At 49.0% G+C, this 18,064-nt stretch overlaps 1 protein-coding gene across 3 annotated transcripts; it reads left to right on the top strand.

The window, feature by feature from the left end:
- Positions 1–8,164: 8,164 nt before the first annotated feature.
- On the top strand, positions 8,165–17,562 carry AP2S1 (adaptor related protein complex 2 subunit sigma 1). Of its 3 annotated transcripts, none has more exons than XM_069457410.1 (5): positions 8,165–8,263; positions 11,965–12,114; positions 16,306–16,419; positions 16,956–17,015; positions 17,183–17,562. In XM_069457410.1, the coding sequence occupies exons 1-5, from the start codon at positions 8,261–8,263 to the stop codon at positions 17,282–17,284; spliced, it is 429 nt and encodes a 142-aa protein (XP_069313511.1). In that variant the 5' UTR covers positions 8,165–8,260; the 3' UTR covers positions 17,285–17,562. The 3 variants fall into 3 exon arrangements, with proteins under 3 accessions (XP_069313511.1, XP_069313512.1, XP_069313514.1); XM_069457411.1 differs by having other exon boundaries at positions 8,165–8,372; XM_069457413.1 differs by lacking the exon at positions 16,306–16,419.
- Positions 17,563–18,064: the final 502 nt, after the last annotated feature.

Here is an 18,064-nt window from a genome sequence, read left to right as displayed (position 1 = left end):
CTGAGAAGGAGGGCGCTCACTTACTGAGGGCGCTGATTCGGGGACACGAGGAGGCGTGGTCCGCCTCAGCCCAATCCGGGCCTCGCAATTAGTCCTCCCGGAAGAAGGGGCGGGGCCGAAAAGCGCGTGCCCTTTCCCGGGGCATTGGGGAAAATCTGCAGGCACCGCGCAAATTGGTCTATTCGTTGTTGGTTCCGCGGTCGCCGAGGAGAGGGAAGACCGCCTGGTCTTGCGTGCAGCCCTGGCCTCCAAGTCAGCATTGTACAAAGGGCTGCAAATCAAGTGTCACTTTGGGCACCTGGAGGGGAAATAGTAGTGATGGGAGAGGGCACCGCTGTAACCCTTGACTCCTCTGTACTGAGGGGTTCCTCTGGGACTCTTCCGGAAGTACGGATCGTGGAAGATGCGCTTTCCGGGCGCCAAGCCATTATTTGTGGAATGCATGAATAAAAGCTATGCTTCCTATTGCATTTTACATTTCTTTCCTCAGTCTCTTTATCTATAAAGTGGGGTGATATCATACCCTCATAGGATTGCTATGAGAATTAGGTTATACTTGCAAAGCGCTGAAAATCATGCCTTGCACATATTAAGCGCTCTATAATCCTTGACAAAACTATATGGGCTCGAGTGTTAATATTTATCCCACTAAATAAAGCTTTTCTGATTAAAGGTCATTTCCATTGGTTTTCTTTTTAATTTAGCGCTTTTAATGCATGAAATCTGATTTTTAGATGTTACTATTTTTTTTTTAACTTTTCTTTAAGCACTGTGGACTGCAAAATCGAGTGCATGGGCTGTCATTGCAAACTCCGGTGTGTAAGTCATTTCTGAGATCACCTGAGGGAACACCAGGAAGTGGGGAGGGGATGCTGGATGTCCCTGCTTTAAATCAATCTCTTTATAATACCTATGCAGTGTTCCAGGCCCTTCCAATCTTGGGAAATTGGTGAGCTGGCAGCACCTGAAGAAGAGGGAAGATTGGGCTCACTCTGAACTCAGGTTCCTCCCCCTTTTGGAGCCCATCAACTCTGCCTTATCCTTCAAGTCTCAGCTTGAAGTCACTTTCTCAGAGTAGCCTCCCAGATTTGGCTGGACCCCTCATTCTTTAATAAAAATGAACACTTTGTGCCAGGCAACATTCTAAAGCACTTTAGACATATTAACTCACTTAATCCTTACAACAACCTTATGAGGAGATTATAAGCTACAGAGAGGTAACAGAGCTAGTACAATACATAGAAGATTTGAGATTTAAACCGAGATGGTTGGGGTCAGGTGACTACACACCTATCATTTCTTCATAGCACTTCATCAGGGTTTGAAGTTCTGTGTTTGATGTCACCATTTTATGCCTGAGCTCTTTGAAGCAGGGTCTCTGGTTAATTCCAAATTCTGGCAAATGGCCCACAATAAACACTTGTTAATGAATAAATAAATGAATTCAATACTAAACAAAGATGATGGTAGGCACTGAGGACATAGTAGCCAAAAAGACAAAGTCCTTGTCCATTGACTAACTCCTTCATTCAGAGCCTAGCTCAGATGTCCTCTCTTCCAGGAGATCCTCCCTGACCCGACAGCCTGGATCAGGTGCTTCCTGTGGGCTCCCACAGCTCCTTTGGGTTTCCCCTTCAAGCCCTGGCCACCCTATCCCTATCTAGTGATAGGTCTTTTCTATCGCACTGCGAGTCCAGTGGTGGCAGGGCCCTGTCTCAGTCACGGTCGATGTCCCTCGTACAGATCCAGGTACAAGGTAGGGCTTAGGCAGTGTTTTGTAGATCCAGGCGCAAGCCGGAGACTCAGGCAGTGTTTTGTTGCATGAACGGAACCGTCAAGGAGGACATTCCTAGCTCTGCAATTTTTTCCAGTGCGCAAGAGGGCGGATGGTAGCTGAGCAAGCCAACCACAGGAAGCAGGATTCCCTGGGGGCAGCCACCCCCGCGCACCCGGTTAGCCTCCACTCCAGGATAAATAAACAACCGAGTAAACAATTAGCCGACTGAGAGAAGTGCCGACTGCCAGCTTGGGCTGCTGTCAGGATTTCCCAAGCATCGCCCTAGGGGCCCGAATAGCTGGAGGTCACACCAACCAGAGAGCTGGGGTTGGTACGAGGTGGGGTATGGGGTTCTGGACCCACATCGGAGAGAAGCACAGGCAGAAAAATCCACAAAAGAATTTTGCAAAGAGTGTGGGGGTGCTGGGGTGTACTTTCTCCATTCCTGAAAGTCTGAAAGAATCAGAGAGAGGGTGGGGACCAGGTCGGCGGTGACCCGGGAGTCGGTGAGCCCACAGCGCCGCCTGCAAACCGAACTAAGGAAGCTGCAGCTCGCTGATGCCGCCGGGCTGTCAAAGAGCGGTGGACTCTCCAGCCATTGGCCGAAAGGGCAGCCAATCATCAGGAAGGAACGGGAGGCGGGATGCTCGGATTCCCGGCAGATCCCTGCGCCTGGCCAGGTGCTTAGGATGCACGCGCCAAATATTTGATGGAAGAATACGTGAGGAACCTCTCTATTTTTATAAACTTTTATCAAATTGAAATATAATATACATACAGAAAAGTGCACAGATCAGCTCAATGAATATCCACAAAGAGAACACAGCGTTGTAACTGGCACCCAGGTAAAGAAACAGGGCTCTCAGAAGCCACCCGGTGTCCCCTTCCAGTCACTCCCCTCCCTCCACAAGGGAAGCCTTTATCCTACCTTCTATGACCATAGATTAGTTTTGCCTATTTTCATACTTTATACAAATGGCATCATACTGTAAGTACTCTTTGGCGCTTAGATTCTTTTGACCAACATTGTGAAATTCATCCACATTACTGATGTAGGTGTAGATCGTTCATTCTCACTGTTGTTGTGTATGGATGAACTACGATGTATTTACCTGTTCTACCATTGGTGAGTATCTAGGTAGTTTCTACATTTTAACTATTAAGAATAGTGCCACTATGAAGTCTAGAACACGTCTTTTGGTAAACATACGGATATATTTCTGCTAAGTATGTACCTAAGGGTGAAACTGATGGTCACAACTTGTGCTTGTGTTCACCTTCCCCAAGCAGTTCTCCTAAGTGAATGTACCAATTTACAGTCCCATGAGACATGTATGAGAATTTCACCTACTCCACATTTTCCCAAACGTATTGTCCATCATTTAATTTTGGCTATTGCAATGGTGATGTGTTGGTATGCCATTGAGGTGTTAATTTGCCTTTCCCAAATGATTGAGGTTGAGCATCTTTTCATATATATCTATGTATATTAGCCATTTGAGTAGCATTTTTGTGAACTACTTGCTCAAATCTTTTGCCTGTTTTTCTATTGTCTTATATATTCTTTTCTTTTAATATTATTATTATTATTTTAGAGGTGGGGAGGTCTTGCTATATTGCCCAGGCTGAACTCGAGCTCCTCAAGTGATTGTCCCATCTCAGTCTCCAGAATAGCTGGGGCTACAGCCATGCATCACCACGCCTGGCCTGTTTTTATTTTTCATTACACAAAAATACATGAAGTTCTTCGCCTTGCAAAAATGTAAAATACTCCAGATAAGATGCAGTCTCCTTGGACAACCCAACCCCATCCCACCTGCCTCTCCAGATATGTGTTTTTCTTCCAGACTTCTCTATATACTTGCACACTTCCAGTATAACTTAGTGTAATAGCTAGAGGCATGGACTCTGGAGCCAGAATGCCTGAGCTTGAATCTCAGCTCCACCACTTATAAGCTGTTTGACCTTGGGCAAGTTACTCCACTTTTCTGTACCTCAATTTCCTCATCTGTAAAATGGGGTTGATAATATTAGTACCTACCTTATAGGGTTGTTTGGAGGTTTCAGTTAGCAAAGTACATAGAAAAATGCCTGGAACATAATAGGCACTATATTGATGATAGCTACTACTGGGTCGTGAAGGTTTTTTTAAACATAAATCACATAACTTTTTATTGTGATAAAATATAAATAACGTAAGAGTTGTGATTTTAACCACTTTTTAGTATACAATTCTGTGGCATTAAGCATATTCATAATTTCAGGCAACCATCAGCAGTATCCATTTTCAGAACTCAGAACTTTTTCATTATCCCAGAAACTCTGTACTCCTGCTATGGTTTGAATGTTTGTTTTTGACGTTTTTGAGACAGAGTCTCACTCTCTCGCCCTGGGTAGAGTGCCGTGGTGTCAGCCTAACTCACAGCAACTTCAAACTCCTGGGCTCAGGCGATCCTCCTGCCTCACCCTACCCAGTAGCTGGGACTACAGGCAAGCACCACCACATCTGGCTAATTTTTTCTATTTTTAGTAGAGACGGGGTGGTCTCTTGCTCAGGCTGGTCCTGAACTCCTGACTGCAAGTGATCCTCCTGCCTCGACCTTCCAGAGGGTTTGAATGTTTTTATTTCCTCCAAAACTCATGTTGAAATTTAATCCCCAGTGCAATAGTCTTGGGAGGTGGGACCTAATGGGAGGTGTTTAGGCCATCAGGGCTGCACTCTCATGAATGGCTTAAAGCCACTATACAAGGGCTTTTGAGAGTGAGTTCATTCTCTTCTACTCTTCTGCCATGTGAGGACACACTGCTTCTCCCCTGTGGAGGATGCAGCATTCTAGACACCATCTTGGAAGTAGAGACCAGCTCTTACCAGACACCTAAACCTTCTGGTGCCTTGATCTTGGACTTCTCAGTTCCAGAACTACGAAAAATAAATTTCTGTTCTTTGTAAATTACCCCGTCTCAGCCATTCTGTTACAGCGGTGTGAAAGTTGCAGATACCAGGATGAAATAATTTTTTGTCAGACCCAAACAAACTAGAGCAGGGTTCACGTTTGCATGTCTGAGATAAAGACTATCTCAAGGGGCCAGGCTCGGTGGCTCACGCCTGTAATCCTAGCAGTCTGGGAAGCCGAGGCGGGAGGATAGCTTAAGTGCAGGAGTTAATTTCTGCTCATCCTTCTGATCTTGGCTTTAATGTCACTCCCTCTGGGAAGCTGTCCCTAACTTTTCAGCTAGGCCAGGTGCCCCTGCTATAAGCAGTAACCAGACTCCAAGATGGTCCCCAGTGATTCTCACGTGGTATTCTAATCCCCCCATACATTGCACAGGGCTGACCTGTGTACCAGTAGGGTGTTGTGAGAATTACAGAATCAGAAAAGATCTGGGGCAAGGTCATAAAAGATGTTGCAGCTTCCTCTTTGACCTTTCTTGTATCACTCACTCTGAGGGAAAACAGCTGTCACATTGAGGACACTCACATGTCCTTGTGGAAAGGTCCACATGGTGAGGAACTGAGGTCTCCAACCAACAGCCAGTGTTAATCTGCCAACCACAGGAATGAGCCATCTGGGACACAGATCCTTCATCCCTAATCAAGCCTTCAGTCATGCAGCGCTGGCCAACATCTTGTCAACAGACCCATGAGAGACCCCAATCCAGACCCCCCAAGTTGCTCCCAAATTACTGACCCACAGAAACTGTGTGAGATAATAAATATGTATCGTTTTAAATTGCTAAGCATTGCTGTGATTTGTTACCCAGAAACAGATAACCAATGCAACATTCAAAGCATCCTGCACTTTTTTTTTTAATCACAGGACTTACTACAGTAATTTTTTTTTTTTAAGACAGGGTCTTGCTCTGTCACCCAGGCTAGAGTGCAGTGGCATAACTATAGCTCACTGAAACCTTGAACTCCTGGCCTCAATCGATACTACTCCCTCAGCCTACCAAGGTGCTGGGATTACAGGCGTGAGCCACCTTGCCCAGCCAGTAATTCTTAATTTATCTGTGTAATGTCCCTAGCACTCTGGGTGGCCAAGGCAGGAGGATTGCTTGAGGTTTGGAGCTCGAGACCAGCCTGAGCAAGAGCGAGACCCCATCTTTACTAAAAATAGAAAGAAAAAAAAAATATTTGTGTAATGTCATGTAAGTCCATTTTCCCTGCAATACTGTGAATGCTGTCAGGATAGGGACAGGGTCTGTTATCTTTCTGCCAGTGCATTCATTCATTTAACAAGTGTGTATTGAACACCAGACTGTGCCAGGTACTAAACTGAAAACTGGGGATCAGGCCTGGGACTAAGGTGAGGCATGCAAGGTGCCCAAGCACACAGTTTAAGGAGGTACTCACTTACAGGCTTGTGTAAGAGCTGGGTTGGCATCTATGAGTGATTGTGCACCGTGGCACCTTGCTTACCTGACCCTAGTCCCAACCTTGTAAGAGATACAGAAGTGTCCACGACAGAAATGATCTCTGGCCCCATTTTGCCCTTGCAATATTCCATAGTTATATACTGGTTTTTCTGGTAATGCCACACTTTTAATTTACGTGGTTCTATAATATGCTTTGTTTTTATTAGGGAAAGTCTCATCTCAGTGCCAACAGTAATACCTTTGTTACTTTTTTTTAAGATTTTTTTTGATTTTTAAATAATAAATGTGTGTTCCAAGCCCGGAGCACACACTCCACACTCTCAGCACTAACCACCAGGAGAAGGGGAGTAATACCTTTACTGAATGCTTACTATGTGCTACCATGTTCTACATGGTGAAGATACTGTTACCAGGCAGAGTCCCTGCCCTCAACAGCTTACCACCTAATGGTAGATCTAGACACATGCGCGCGCGCGCACACACACACACACACACACACACGGCCAATAAAATCATTAAAAGTTGTAAAAAGGCCATTTAAAAAACCAACCTAACCTCTGACCTAGAGAATTATGCCAGTAGGGGAGGGGGACCTTCGTAAGTAGGGTCCTCTACGTACGTCCCTGGCAGTGGTGCTTAAGCTAAAGGAAGCAAAGAGGCCAGCCATGGAATGCATGGAGGACAGGCCTTCCAGGGAAGAGAAAGGGCCAAGGAAAAGCCCTGGATGTAAAAGCACTTGGCGTATTTGATTAACTGAAAGAAGATAACTGTACCCTTGGATAGGAAGCGAGTAAGATGCCTCCCCATGACCTGACATACATTATCAATGAACTTTCATAATGTGAACTATTTTATTTTTTAGGTCTTAAATATCTTTTTAAAAATAGCCTACAGCACCCAGAATTCCCAGGTAGTCTCAAGAACTAATATATACTGAGCACTTGTTACGTGTCAGGCACTGTCCTATGTACTTTGGAAAGTTTTTTTTCTCTCTGTCTTTTTTATTTCAGAATATTACAGGGGTACAAAAATTGGTTACATAAATTGTTTTCGTACCATGTCCATCCCCCAGATAGTGTGCACTGTACCTGTTAGCTGTGAATTTACCCATCCCCCCTTCCTCCCTCCCATCTGCTTGATTTCCGATGCATGTTATTTCCATATGTGCACATAGCTGTTGATTGATTAGTTCCAATTTAATGGTAAGTACACGTGGTGTTTGTTTTTCCATTCTTGTGATATTTCACTTAGAAGAATGGGCTCCAGCTCCATCCAGGTTAACACAAGAGGTATTAATTAGTTCACCATTATTTTTATGGCCGAGCAGTATATATCAACCACATTTTATTAATCCACTCATTATTGATGGGCACTTGGATTGTTTCCACATATTTGCAATTGTGAATTGTGCTATTTGGAGATTTTTCGAAGTTTTAAAAAAACCCCTTGAGCTCTCCTATTTTTCCAATGAAAACATTGAGTTAAGAGGTGAAGTCACTCGCCCAAAGTCACACAGACAAGATGTGCAAGGGCAAGATTTCCACACAGTTCTGACTCCCAAATTTGTGCTCATAAACCATTGTCTCCCATAGGGAAACACTCAACATATTTTAAACAAAGCACTGAATGGAAAAACAGTTACAGTTCTAGCTCCCCAACGCAGTTTCTTTTTTAAAACTACTATTCCCAGCATGCTCAGATTGTGTGTAAGGGGCGGTGGGAGGTGGGGGGGTAGGGTGTTAGAGAACTACATTTCCCGGAATGCAATGCCCGCCTTGGTGGCTCTGAAACTATGTCGGGAATTGTAGTCCGCCGAAGAGACATTCGCCCACCACTCCCAGCATGCATTTGGGCGTCTCATTCTTTTGATAGGAAAGGATGGTCGCGCAGCATGCTGGGAAGCGGCCCCACCCTTCTCCTCGGCTTGCGGCCCAAATGAGCGTACCCATTCGTGAAACTACAACTCCCTGCGGGCTTTGCGCGAGAGGGCGGGCGGGTCCTTCTGCCGGAAGTGCGCTCTAGCCCTGGGCCCCCCAACTGCAGCCAGTGCCGGAGCTGCCCAGTTGCCGCGGGACCCGGGCCGCTGGGGTCCGCTCGGGGGTCGCCATGGTAACGGGGGCGCGCCCACGCCGGGGACGGGCGGAGGTGGGGGTCCACGTGCAAATAACTGGCTTGATTGGGTGCTGACAAGCCCCCCCCTGCGCCACGGAGGGTCTGGGCCGGGTGCAGACTCTCGGGATTGGGGCCGATCGAGGGCCGGGAACAGGGGTAACAAGGCCGTGATTCTGCGCGTTGAGGTGTGCCGGAGGTCTCGAGGACAGGGGTCACTGGGGACGTGGTGCCTAGGAAAAAGGGCTGTGCAGGTGGGAGACATTGGAGATGGGTTGGCGGCTTCTGAAACGGGAGACAACTTGTGAGGCACTGCCTGGGGCGATGTAGAGAAAAGGTATTCGAGGTGGGGAAGGGACGTTCCCAAAGGAGGGCTCTTTGGGAGTGTGGAGGGAGCGTTGGAGAAGAACCGGAGACATTGGAACAGGGGAGGGAGGTCATCCTGGTGGGAAAGTGTCTCCAGGGGCAAGGAGCTGGCCTTGCAGGCAGAGAGGGGTTGTTGAAACAGGGGCGGGATACTGCTGATGAGAGAGAGGTAATGTCAACGGGAAGAGATTGGGCACGGGAGAGCAGAAGTAGGCAACTGTAAGAAATGAGGCTTTAGAGTCAGGGAAAGTGTGCTGCAAAAGAGAGAGAGCTTGGAGGTAGGCAGTAGATACTAGAAATGAATGGCGAGCAATTAAGTAGGTCTCTTCAAGAGGAGACGTCTTGGCGGGTAGGGAATGGGTTTGGAAGTGTGAGATTTCGGGAAGAGGCTCTTGAGGCAAGGACTGAGCCTTAGATTTGGGGTGCCCTTGCACCCCAGGTTGGGGCTTTGGAACTAAGAAAGGGTTTTGTGGGCAGGAAAGAAGGTGAATGGGAGAGGGTATCTGAACAGGGGGGAGTCTCCCCAGGGAACAGGGCCCTTGGAGGCATTATGTGACCTTTGGAACAAGGGAGGAGGCCTAGGAGTTGGAGAAGGGATGTCCCCAATAAAAGGCCCACTAAGACCTGAGGGAAGGGTCTGAAACCAAGAAAGTGGATGTCAGAAGGGAACCACTCTGGGGGAGGGGTGTTGGAGACAGGGAAGGTAGGCGGGCATCTAGACGGGACACCAGAGGGGTGAGGATGCAAGAGGGAAGGGACTTCCCAGGGTGGATTCCCTGAGGTGGAGAGATTCTACTTGGAAAGAGAAACAGGGAGAGATGTATGAGGGAATTTGGGAGTAAGGGCCAGAGCTTTCTCTCAACTCTGAATGCTTGCTTCTAGATCTCCTTCCTACATGCTCCACATGTTTCTGGCTCTGCCCCTAGCCTGTGGCTGCGTGGTGTGGGTCCCCCAACTTCCTTCCTGCCCAGGACCCCTTCCCTGCTAGGAAGTGGTTTTCCCTGGCTCAGCAGAAGGAGTTCTTGGAAGGAGAGTGTAATATCCTGTTCCTGTCCAGCTCGGCTGGTTGGGGGAGGGAGGATACAGTGTGTAGAGATTGAGGCTTAGGAAAGAGAGTGGACTCCTAGTAAAGGGTAGAGGCTCCCACAAGCTGGGATGAGGGGGTTCGGAGCAAAGCCTTTGGACTTCCAGCTCTGCTTCATGCCTGTGAGACTTCCTTTCCCTAAACCTTGGTTTCCTCGTCTATAAAATGGGCATGAACATGCCTGTCTCAGGCAGAGCTGGACCCAAAGCTTCCTAGCTAGGTGAGCTTGGACCATGGTTTCCTGAAAGCCAAATAATGATGAATTATAGGCCCAGCAAGGTGGCCATACCTGTCATCCGAGCACTCTGGGAGGCCGAGGCAGGAGGATTACTGGAGCTCGGGAGTTGGAGACCAGCCTGAGCAAGAGAGAGACCCTGTCTCTACCAAACATAGAAAAATTTAGCAGGGCGTAGTAGTGCGTGCCTGCATCAGAAGGGGCAGATGCTTTGCAAAACAGGTTAACAATTCCTAGGAATGCACCTTCATTTGATACTGAAGGCTGCTGTCTCCCCAGTTAAAAAAGAAAAAAAAAAAGGAAAGAAAGAAAAGTTTAGCAATTCCTGAAAAAGTTAAACTTAGAGTTACCATGGGATTCAGCAATTCTAGGAATATACCAAGAGAAATGAAACATACGTCCATACAAAAACGTGTACGTGAATGTTCATACCAGCGTTATTCATAATAGCCAAAAGGTGGAAACAACCCAAATGTCCATCAAGTGATAAATAGATAAAGTGTGTTACAGGTTGAGTGTCCCTTATCTGAAATGCTTGGAACCTGAAGTTTTAGATTTCGGATTTTTTTGGATTTTGGAATATTTGCGTATGTAGAACAAATAAGACATCTTGGGGATGGAACTCAAGTGTAAACACAGTATTCATTTATGTTTCATGTACACTTTATATACATAGACTGAAGATAATTTTTTACAATGTTTTTAATAATTTTGTGCACAAAATGAAATTTTGACTGTGTTTTAACTGTGACTGTCACACAAGGTCAGGAATTTTCCACTTTTGGCGTCATATTGACACTCAAAGAGTTTCAGATTTTGGAGCATTTCAGATTCTCGGATTAGGGGTACTCAAGCTGTATATCTGTACAGTGGAATATTATTCATTCATAAAAAAACAAAGCAACTGAATAAACATTTGTTGGATGAATGAATGCAATAACAGGGATGTTGAGCCAATTTTTTTTTTTTTAGACAGGGTCTTGCTCTGTCGCCCTGGCTAGAGTGCCGTGGCGTCATCATAGCTCACTGCAGCCTCAAACTCCTGGGCTCAAACCATTCTCCTGCCTCAGCCTCCCGAGTAGCTGGGACTACAGGCATGCGCCACCACACCTGGCTAATTTTTCTATTTTTAGTAGAGACAGGGTCTCGCTCTTGCTCAGGCTGGTCTCAAACTCCTGACTTCAAGCAATCATCCTGCCTCAGCCTCCTAGAGTGCTAGGATTATAGGCGTGAGCCACTGTGTCCAGCCCGGCCTAGCCAAGTCAAGTATTAAACTACACAAAACGGAGAAAAAAAGAAAAAGAAATGAAGCGCTGATACCTGCTTCATTTCAAGGTGGATGAACCTTGAAAACATGCTAATATTGACAGAAAGTAGATTAGGGTTCCCAGGAGCTAGGGGAAGGGAGAGTGACTGCTAATGGGTGGGAGGGTTTTAGGGGGGAATTAGATAGTGGTGCTTTTTTTTGTTTGTTTTTAGTTTTCTTGTTCTGGAATTAGTGGTGCTTTTTGTACAACTGGGAATGTACTAGAAACCATTGAACTGTCTATATTTTAAGTGAGTGAATTTTATGATATGTGAATTGTTTCCATTTTTTGGAAAATTAGTAAGCAAAGAGAAAAAAAAAAGAAGTGACAGAATCAGGACTGAGACCATAGACGTCCGAAACTCAAACATTTATTGAGTGCCTGCTGCATACCGGCTACTGAACTAGGTTTATAAACTTATTTAACCTTGAAAACACCCTGGCACGATGAATCTTCTTGGGAAACTTGTTTTGCTGGTGAGGAAACAGGCTTAGAGAGGTGGGGGAGCCTGGGGGCCCTGGAGCTGACCCCAGAGACAGCCACCCGGTGGAAGGGAAGTCACTCTGCTGGGGCGTTGGAGGGACCTGGGACAGTGTGTGGCCAGGGCCCTGGAGGCCCTGTCTGCCCTTCAGGGCCGGGTGGGGCCGTCGGGCAGTGCCTTCCTTGCCTTTCTCACTTCCCCTCTTCCTCTTCCTCCTGCTGCCCCCAGATCCGCTTCATCCTCATCCAGAACCGGGCCGGCAAGACGCGCCTGGCCAAGTGGTACATGCAGTTTGATGACGACGAGAAACAGAAGCTGATCGAGGAGGTGCACGCCGTGGTCACCGTCCGAGACGCTAAACATACCAACTTCGTGGAGGTGACACCCACCCCCATGCCTCCTACACCCCCTGCTTCCTTGTGACCTCTCCTTCCCCGCCTCCTGCCTCACCTCTGATTACAAGAATCCTTCAGACCCCACCTGCGTCCCACATTCCTTCATTTCATTCAACACGCTTCAGCTCCCTTCCTTCTCTCGCTCCCTCTCTTTTTTTTTTTTTTGGTACTTTTTATTGTGAAAAATTACAAATACACAGATTAGTACAATGAGAGATTTTTGGTACCTTTTTATTTATTTTTTTTAATTTTATGTTTATGTTAAAATTTTATTTATTTTTGTTTTTGCTTTTTTGAGACAGGGTCTCGCTCTGCTGCTCAGGTTAGAGTGCAGTGGTGCAATCACAGCTCACTACAACCTTGAATTCCTGGGCTCAAGAGATCCTCCCAAGTAGCTAGGACTACAAGCACGTGCCACCAGGCCCAGCTAACTTAAAAACTTTTTTTTGTAGAGACGGGGTCTCACTGTGTTGCCCAGGCTGGTCTCGTACTCCTGGCCTCAGTGATCCTCCTGCCTTGGCCTCTGAAAGTACTGTGATTACAGGTGTGAACCACTGCACCTGGCCCTTTGGTGCCTTTTTAAAACTTCTTATAGAAATGTTCAAACACACAAAAGTAGAGAATAATATTGCAAAGATACCTTGCAGCAGTGTTTTAAATTAAATTACAGATATCGTGATATTGCATCCCTAAATATTTCAAGCTACAGCTCAGAAAATAAAGACATATTCCTCTATCACCAGGATACCATTCTCAAACCTGAGAAAATTAGTAATACTTCTTTAATATTACTTCAATACCCAATCAATACTTCCATTTCCCCATTTCCTCCCCATCTTCAAAGCTGATCTGTTCAAAGCCAGTGAAGGATCACGTTGCTTTTGGTCACTATGTCTCTTTGGCCTCTTTAATCTAGAAGTCTTCACCTCTCATTCCCGTGAAATTAACCTGTTCAAGAGACCAGGCTGGCCGGGCGCGGTGGCTCACGCCTGTAATCCTAGCACTCTGGGAGGCCGAGGTGGGCGGATCATTTGAGCTCAGGAGTTCAAGACCAGCCTGAGCAAGAGCGAGACCCCACCTCTACTAAAAATAGAAAGAAATTATATGGACAGCTAAAAATATATATAGAAAAAATTAGCCGGGCATGGTGGCGCATGCCTGTAGTCCCAGCTACTCGGGAGGCTGAGACAGGAGGATCGCTTGAGCTCAGGAGTTTGAGGTTGCTGTGAGCTAGGCTGACGCCACGGCACTCACTCTAGCCTGGGCAACAGAGAGAGACTCTGTCTCAAAAAAAAAAAAAAAAGAGACCAGGCTGATTGTCCTGTAGAATTCAACAAATATTTATCGAGGGCCTACTGTGTGTGCCAGGCACTGTTGTAGGCATTGGGGATATAGCAGGATCGTCACAGACACAGATCCCTGCCCTCGGGGAGCTAAGGGTGATGTTCTGGTCAGTGGGAGACAGACGGTAGAAGATGTAGTATATCGGCTGGTGGTAAATGTCGGGGAGAAAAATAAGCAGCTATAGGCGGGGGCAGGGGTACTGGGGTGTGCACTCTGGGGAATGGAGTGCAGGTTTAAATGGTTTGGTCAGGAAGACTCGCTGAAAAGATAACATTTGAGCCAGATCTGAAGGAGTTGGGGGAGTAAAAGAGATGTTATCTGAGAGAGGAACATTCCAAGCCAAGAGAACAGCAAGTGCAAAGGCCCTGAGGCAGGAACACACCTAGGGCATTCCAGGAATAGCAAGGCCAGTGGGGCTAAGGTGGAATAAGCCAGGGGGGAAGGCATTTGAGGGCCCAGGAGCGGGGTGGGGAGATAACAGGGGCTGATGGTGCAGGGCCTTGGGGGTCACAGGGAAGACTTGAGCTCTTAATGTGAGTGAGATGGCAGACACAGAAGGGTCTTGAGCAGAGGAGGGCCATGGGTGGACTTAGGCTTTAGGGATCCTCTACAAGGTGCAAGAACAGAAGCAGGGTGACCGCTCAGGAGGTGACCACGGTGTTCTGGGTGAGGGATGCTGGAGACTGGACCAGCATGGAAGCCGGTGGGGAGGGTGAGGAGCATTCTGGAGGTAGAGCCGACTGGAAAACCAAAGGCTGGAATGGTATGTGCAAGAAAGTGGAGCCAGGGGTACTGCCTGGATTTCCTGCTTGAGCCTCCAGTAGGACGGAGCTGTCGCTTTCTGAGAGGGGCAGGTTGAGATCAGGAGGGAGGCGTTGGGAAGGTCGGGTCCAAGGGGTCATTCACATCCTAGCGAAGATGTCCAGGAGGGAGTGACAAGCTGGAGTTCAGGGAGAGGGCTGGGCAGGACATGGAAACGTGGAAGTTTCTGGCCGTAGAGGGCACACAAAGCTAAGCCCCTGTCTTTCCCAGCTCCCAGAAGCCGCCTGCTTTCCTCGGCTCAGGGCCCCTTCCTCGTCCTCAAAGCCAGCAGCGTGGCATCTCCCAGCCGCTCTGACCCACACAGTTCTGTCTGTCTCTTTCCCTGTTAAGGACCCCTGTGATCGTGTCGGTCCCACCTGAATAATCTAGGGTCCTGTTCTCATCTCAAGCTTCTAACTTCATCCCATCTGCCAAGTCCCTTTTTGCCATGTAAAGTGACATACTCATAGGGTCCAGGGATTAGGAGGTGGACATCTTTGGGGAGTGTTGGTCTGTGTGCCCCCGCGCCTATTCAGTGCCAGCCCCGTGCAGGGTGGTGGTGGGGATGCAGTGGGACGGCCCCAGCCTCCCTCGCAGGCTCACAGTCCGGTGGGAAGGCAGACCCGTTGGCAGACAGCGACGACCTGGGGCGGTCAGGCGGGGGCGGGGCAGTGGCTGGGGGAGCGCAGAGGAGGCGGCTGCCCCCGGCTGCAGGAGGAGACTGCTCTCGGAGTGTGGCTGGAGAGGAGACGAAGGCCTGGGGTAGCTCCCTAGACACCTGGACATCAAAAACAGAGGCCGAGGAGGCTGCAAAGACAGAGCGGCAGCCAGAGGGGTAGGTGAGCTGGGAGTGTGAGAGCAGAAAGGCAGAATTTCGAGAAAAGGGGAGCGCTGATCATTTATCCACGGATCACGCAGGCATCACTGTAATAACATGAGGAAATGCTGGGCGTGGTGGTGCATGCCTGTAATGCCAGCCACTTGGGAGGCTGAGGCAGGAGGATCGCTTGAGCCCAGGAGTTGGAGGTTACAGTGAGCTATGATCCCACCACTGCACTGCAGCCTGGGTGACATAGCAGGACTCTGTTGCTAGAAAAAAAGCAGAAATTAACAAAAGGATGAGCAGAAAAAGATGAGTAAGAATCCAAGGGTTGTTGTTGGCACTCGAGGTTGCCGCCAGGGGGTGCCACATACACGTCCCAGACCTGGAGCCTAGCGCTGGGATTTTATTTAATTTTTTCCTTCAGATTTTGGCCAGACATGGTACTTTGCAACCGGGTATGCATGTTGATGTCTATCTCTTTATCTACTTGCACACACACACATAAAATTAGAGTGTGCGTCGCTGGCATATTTATTCATGGGTTGTGCGTCTGCATTGCTATTCTAGTATTTATGTATATTACAGTTCAGTGTCGGCAGGGCCTGGGGTCATTTTGGTCACAGTGGTGACCCCTCAGGCTGCCCAACACACACCTGGCACATAGTAGGTGCTCAGGAAATGTTTGTAGAATGATTGAATGAATGAATTCCAGGCTAAGGAATTTGTCTCCAGAGGTAACAGGAAGTCACAGAAGGGAGTGGCAAGGCTGGATGGCTGCTCTTGAATATGCCAAGCCCCCTCTCCGCCCTGGGCCTTTGCCAGGCAATTCCCTCTGCCTGGAATGGAAGCCCCTGCCCATCCTACAGGTCTCGGCTCACACGCCACCTCCTCCAGGAAGCCCTCCCACGCCCCAAATCCGAGGCTCAGAGGGGGTTCGGCACCTCTTCCAGGCTCCCGCAACCCAGTTCTGCCCACCCTGGAGATGCCTACCCCACTCTTGGGGATAAGTGTCCCTCCACTGGACTGTGAGCCCCGGGAGAGTGGGGCCCGGCCTGTCTCAGCCACCACTGTGCCTCCAGCACAGGGCCAGACACAGAGCTGGGACCCAGGGACCACGCGTGGAGTGAAAGACTACCTTGGCCCCACTCTGCCCGGCACACTGGGGCCTGGGCCTGCCCTGTCGCTCACAGCCTCTCTGCCCCACAGTTCCGGAACTTTAAGATCATTTACCGACGCTACGCCGGCCTCTACTTCTGCATCTGCGTCGATGTCAACGACAACAACCTGGCCTACCTGGAGGCCATCCACAACTTCGTGGAGGTGCGCAGGGGTGGGCGGACGGGCAGGTAGCCCCCGTGTGGCCCTCCAGCATTGGGAGCCCTCCCTGGTCCCCTCCCCCGACGGTGGATGGGACTCTTTCTTTACCCACCCGATTCTTTTTTGTCTGTGTCCATCGCTGTCTGTCTCTTCCTGTCTCTGCCCATCCAGCTGTCACTCTGCTTGTGTCTTTCTCTCTGTGCCTCAGTCTGCGTCCTCTACTGTCTCTTTTTGTCATTACTTGATCCCTGTGCTTGTTTCTCTCTCTCTGCCTTTGCCTGCATCTGCATCTGTCCCTTTCTCCCACTCCTCTTCCTGGATCTGTCTGTCTGTCTGTCTGTCTCTCCCCCACCTTCCTGTTTCTCTCTTTTTTGCCATCTCTTTATGATGATCCTTGCTCTCTGTGTCTCTCTCTGTGTCTCCCTCTGTCTCTCTTCCCCCTCCCTCCTCCTGGTCTCTTTCTGATGACCCGGTCCCTGTCTCTGTGCGTGTGTGTCACTCTCCCTGCCCGTCTCTTACGCTCTGTCTTCCTCGCCCAGGTCTTAAACGAGTATTTCCACAATGTCTGTGAGCTGGACCTGGTGTTCAACTTCTACAAGGTAGGCCCCTGGCGAAGAGGAGGCTGAAGGAGCCAAAGGAGGGGGAGGAGGGTGGCCACCCAGTGCCCCTGCTGAGGTCTGTGTCCTGGCTATCAGGGCAGCGGGGTCGGGGCCGGCGTCCTGCGCGCCCTTCTCTCACACCGGGGTCCCGGCCTCCGTTCGCACAGGTTTACACGGTCGTGGACGAGATGTTCCTAGCCGGTGAGATCCGCGAGACCAGCCAGACGAAGGTGCTGAAACAGCTGCTGATGCTGCAGTCCCTGGAGTGAGGGCAGGCGAGCCCCCCCGGCCCCGGCCCCTCCCGGCCTCACCTGCTCGCTTCCCCTGTCCAGGCCTGCGGCCCACCCCAGCAGCCCCTCCCTCAGCCGCCCAGGAGGAAGGGACCCAGCTGGGCCTGGGCCTCCAGGGAGGAGGCTGCATCCCACTGCCTCTGGGCCCCAGCTGTGGGTGGAGGCCACCGTGCGTGTCCCTAATACCCGTGCTGTTGTCGTGTGATGCTGTGAGTGCGTGTGTGTGGAGCCCCCAATAAACCTGTGGTCCTGCCTGGCCTTGCTGTCTTTGAGCGTTTGCTTATCTTCCCTGGTGACCGAAGACACTCAGAATGCCGATGCCCTCTTCTCAGTCCATCAGTCAGTCGGTCAACAAATACCCCTCATTGTGCTGAGCAAGGCAAGGAACCCTGGCACCCTTCAGACTTGCTCCTCCCCACAAAGGGCCCCCAAGACTGGAAGGGATGACAGGTTTAGATACCATGCACTTGCTGCTAAAATAGTAACCCTCAAAGCTAACGCTTAATAGCCCTGAGTATTTCCCAGACATTGTTCTCAGCAATTAGCACGTATTACCTTAATGCTTACAAAAGTATGAGGAAAAGGCTATTATTATCCCCATTTTTCAGGTGAGATCATCAAGCCCTGGAAGATTAAAAGATTTGCCCAGGGTCACGTAGCTAGTCAGTGGCCAAGCCAGGTGCGTTTGGGGCCAGTTTTGAGCCCAGGCAGGCAGATCCCGATTCCTTGTTTTTAGCCACTAGACCCAGCAGTCACTGG

The sequence above is a fragment of the Eulemur rufifrons genome, chromosome 24, assembly GCF_041146395.1.
Source record: "Eulemur rufifrons isolate Redbay chromosome 24, OSU_ERuf_1, whole genome shotgun sequence".
NCBI lineage: Eukaryota > Metazoa > Chordata > Mammalia > Primates > Lemuridae > Eulemur > Eulemur rufifrons.
This window is presented reverse-complemented; position numbering and strand designations above follow the sequence as displayed.

Coding starts and splice junctions, on each gene's coding strand:
- AP2S1 (XM_069457410.1), top strand. Junction 12,115..16,305: donor AACATACCAACTTCGTGGAG/GTGACACCCACC, acceptor TCTGCCCCACAG/TTCCGGAACTTTAAGATCAT. Junction 17,016..17,182: donor TGGTGTTCAACTTCTACAAG/GTAGGCCCCTGG, acceptor CCGTTCGCACAG/GTTTACACGGTCGTGGACGA.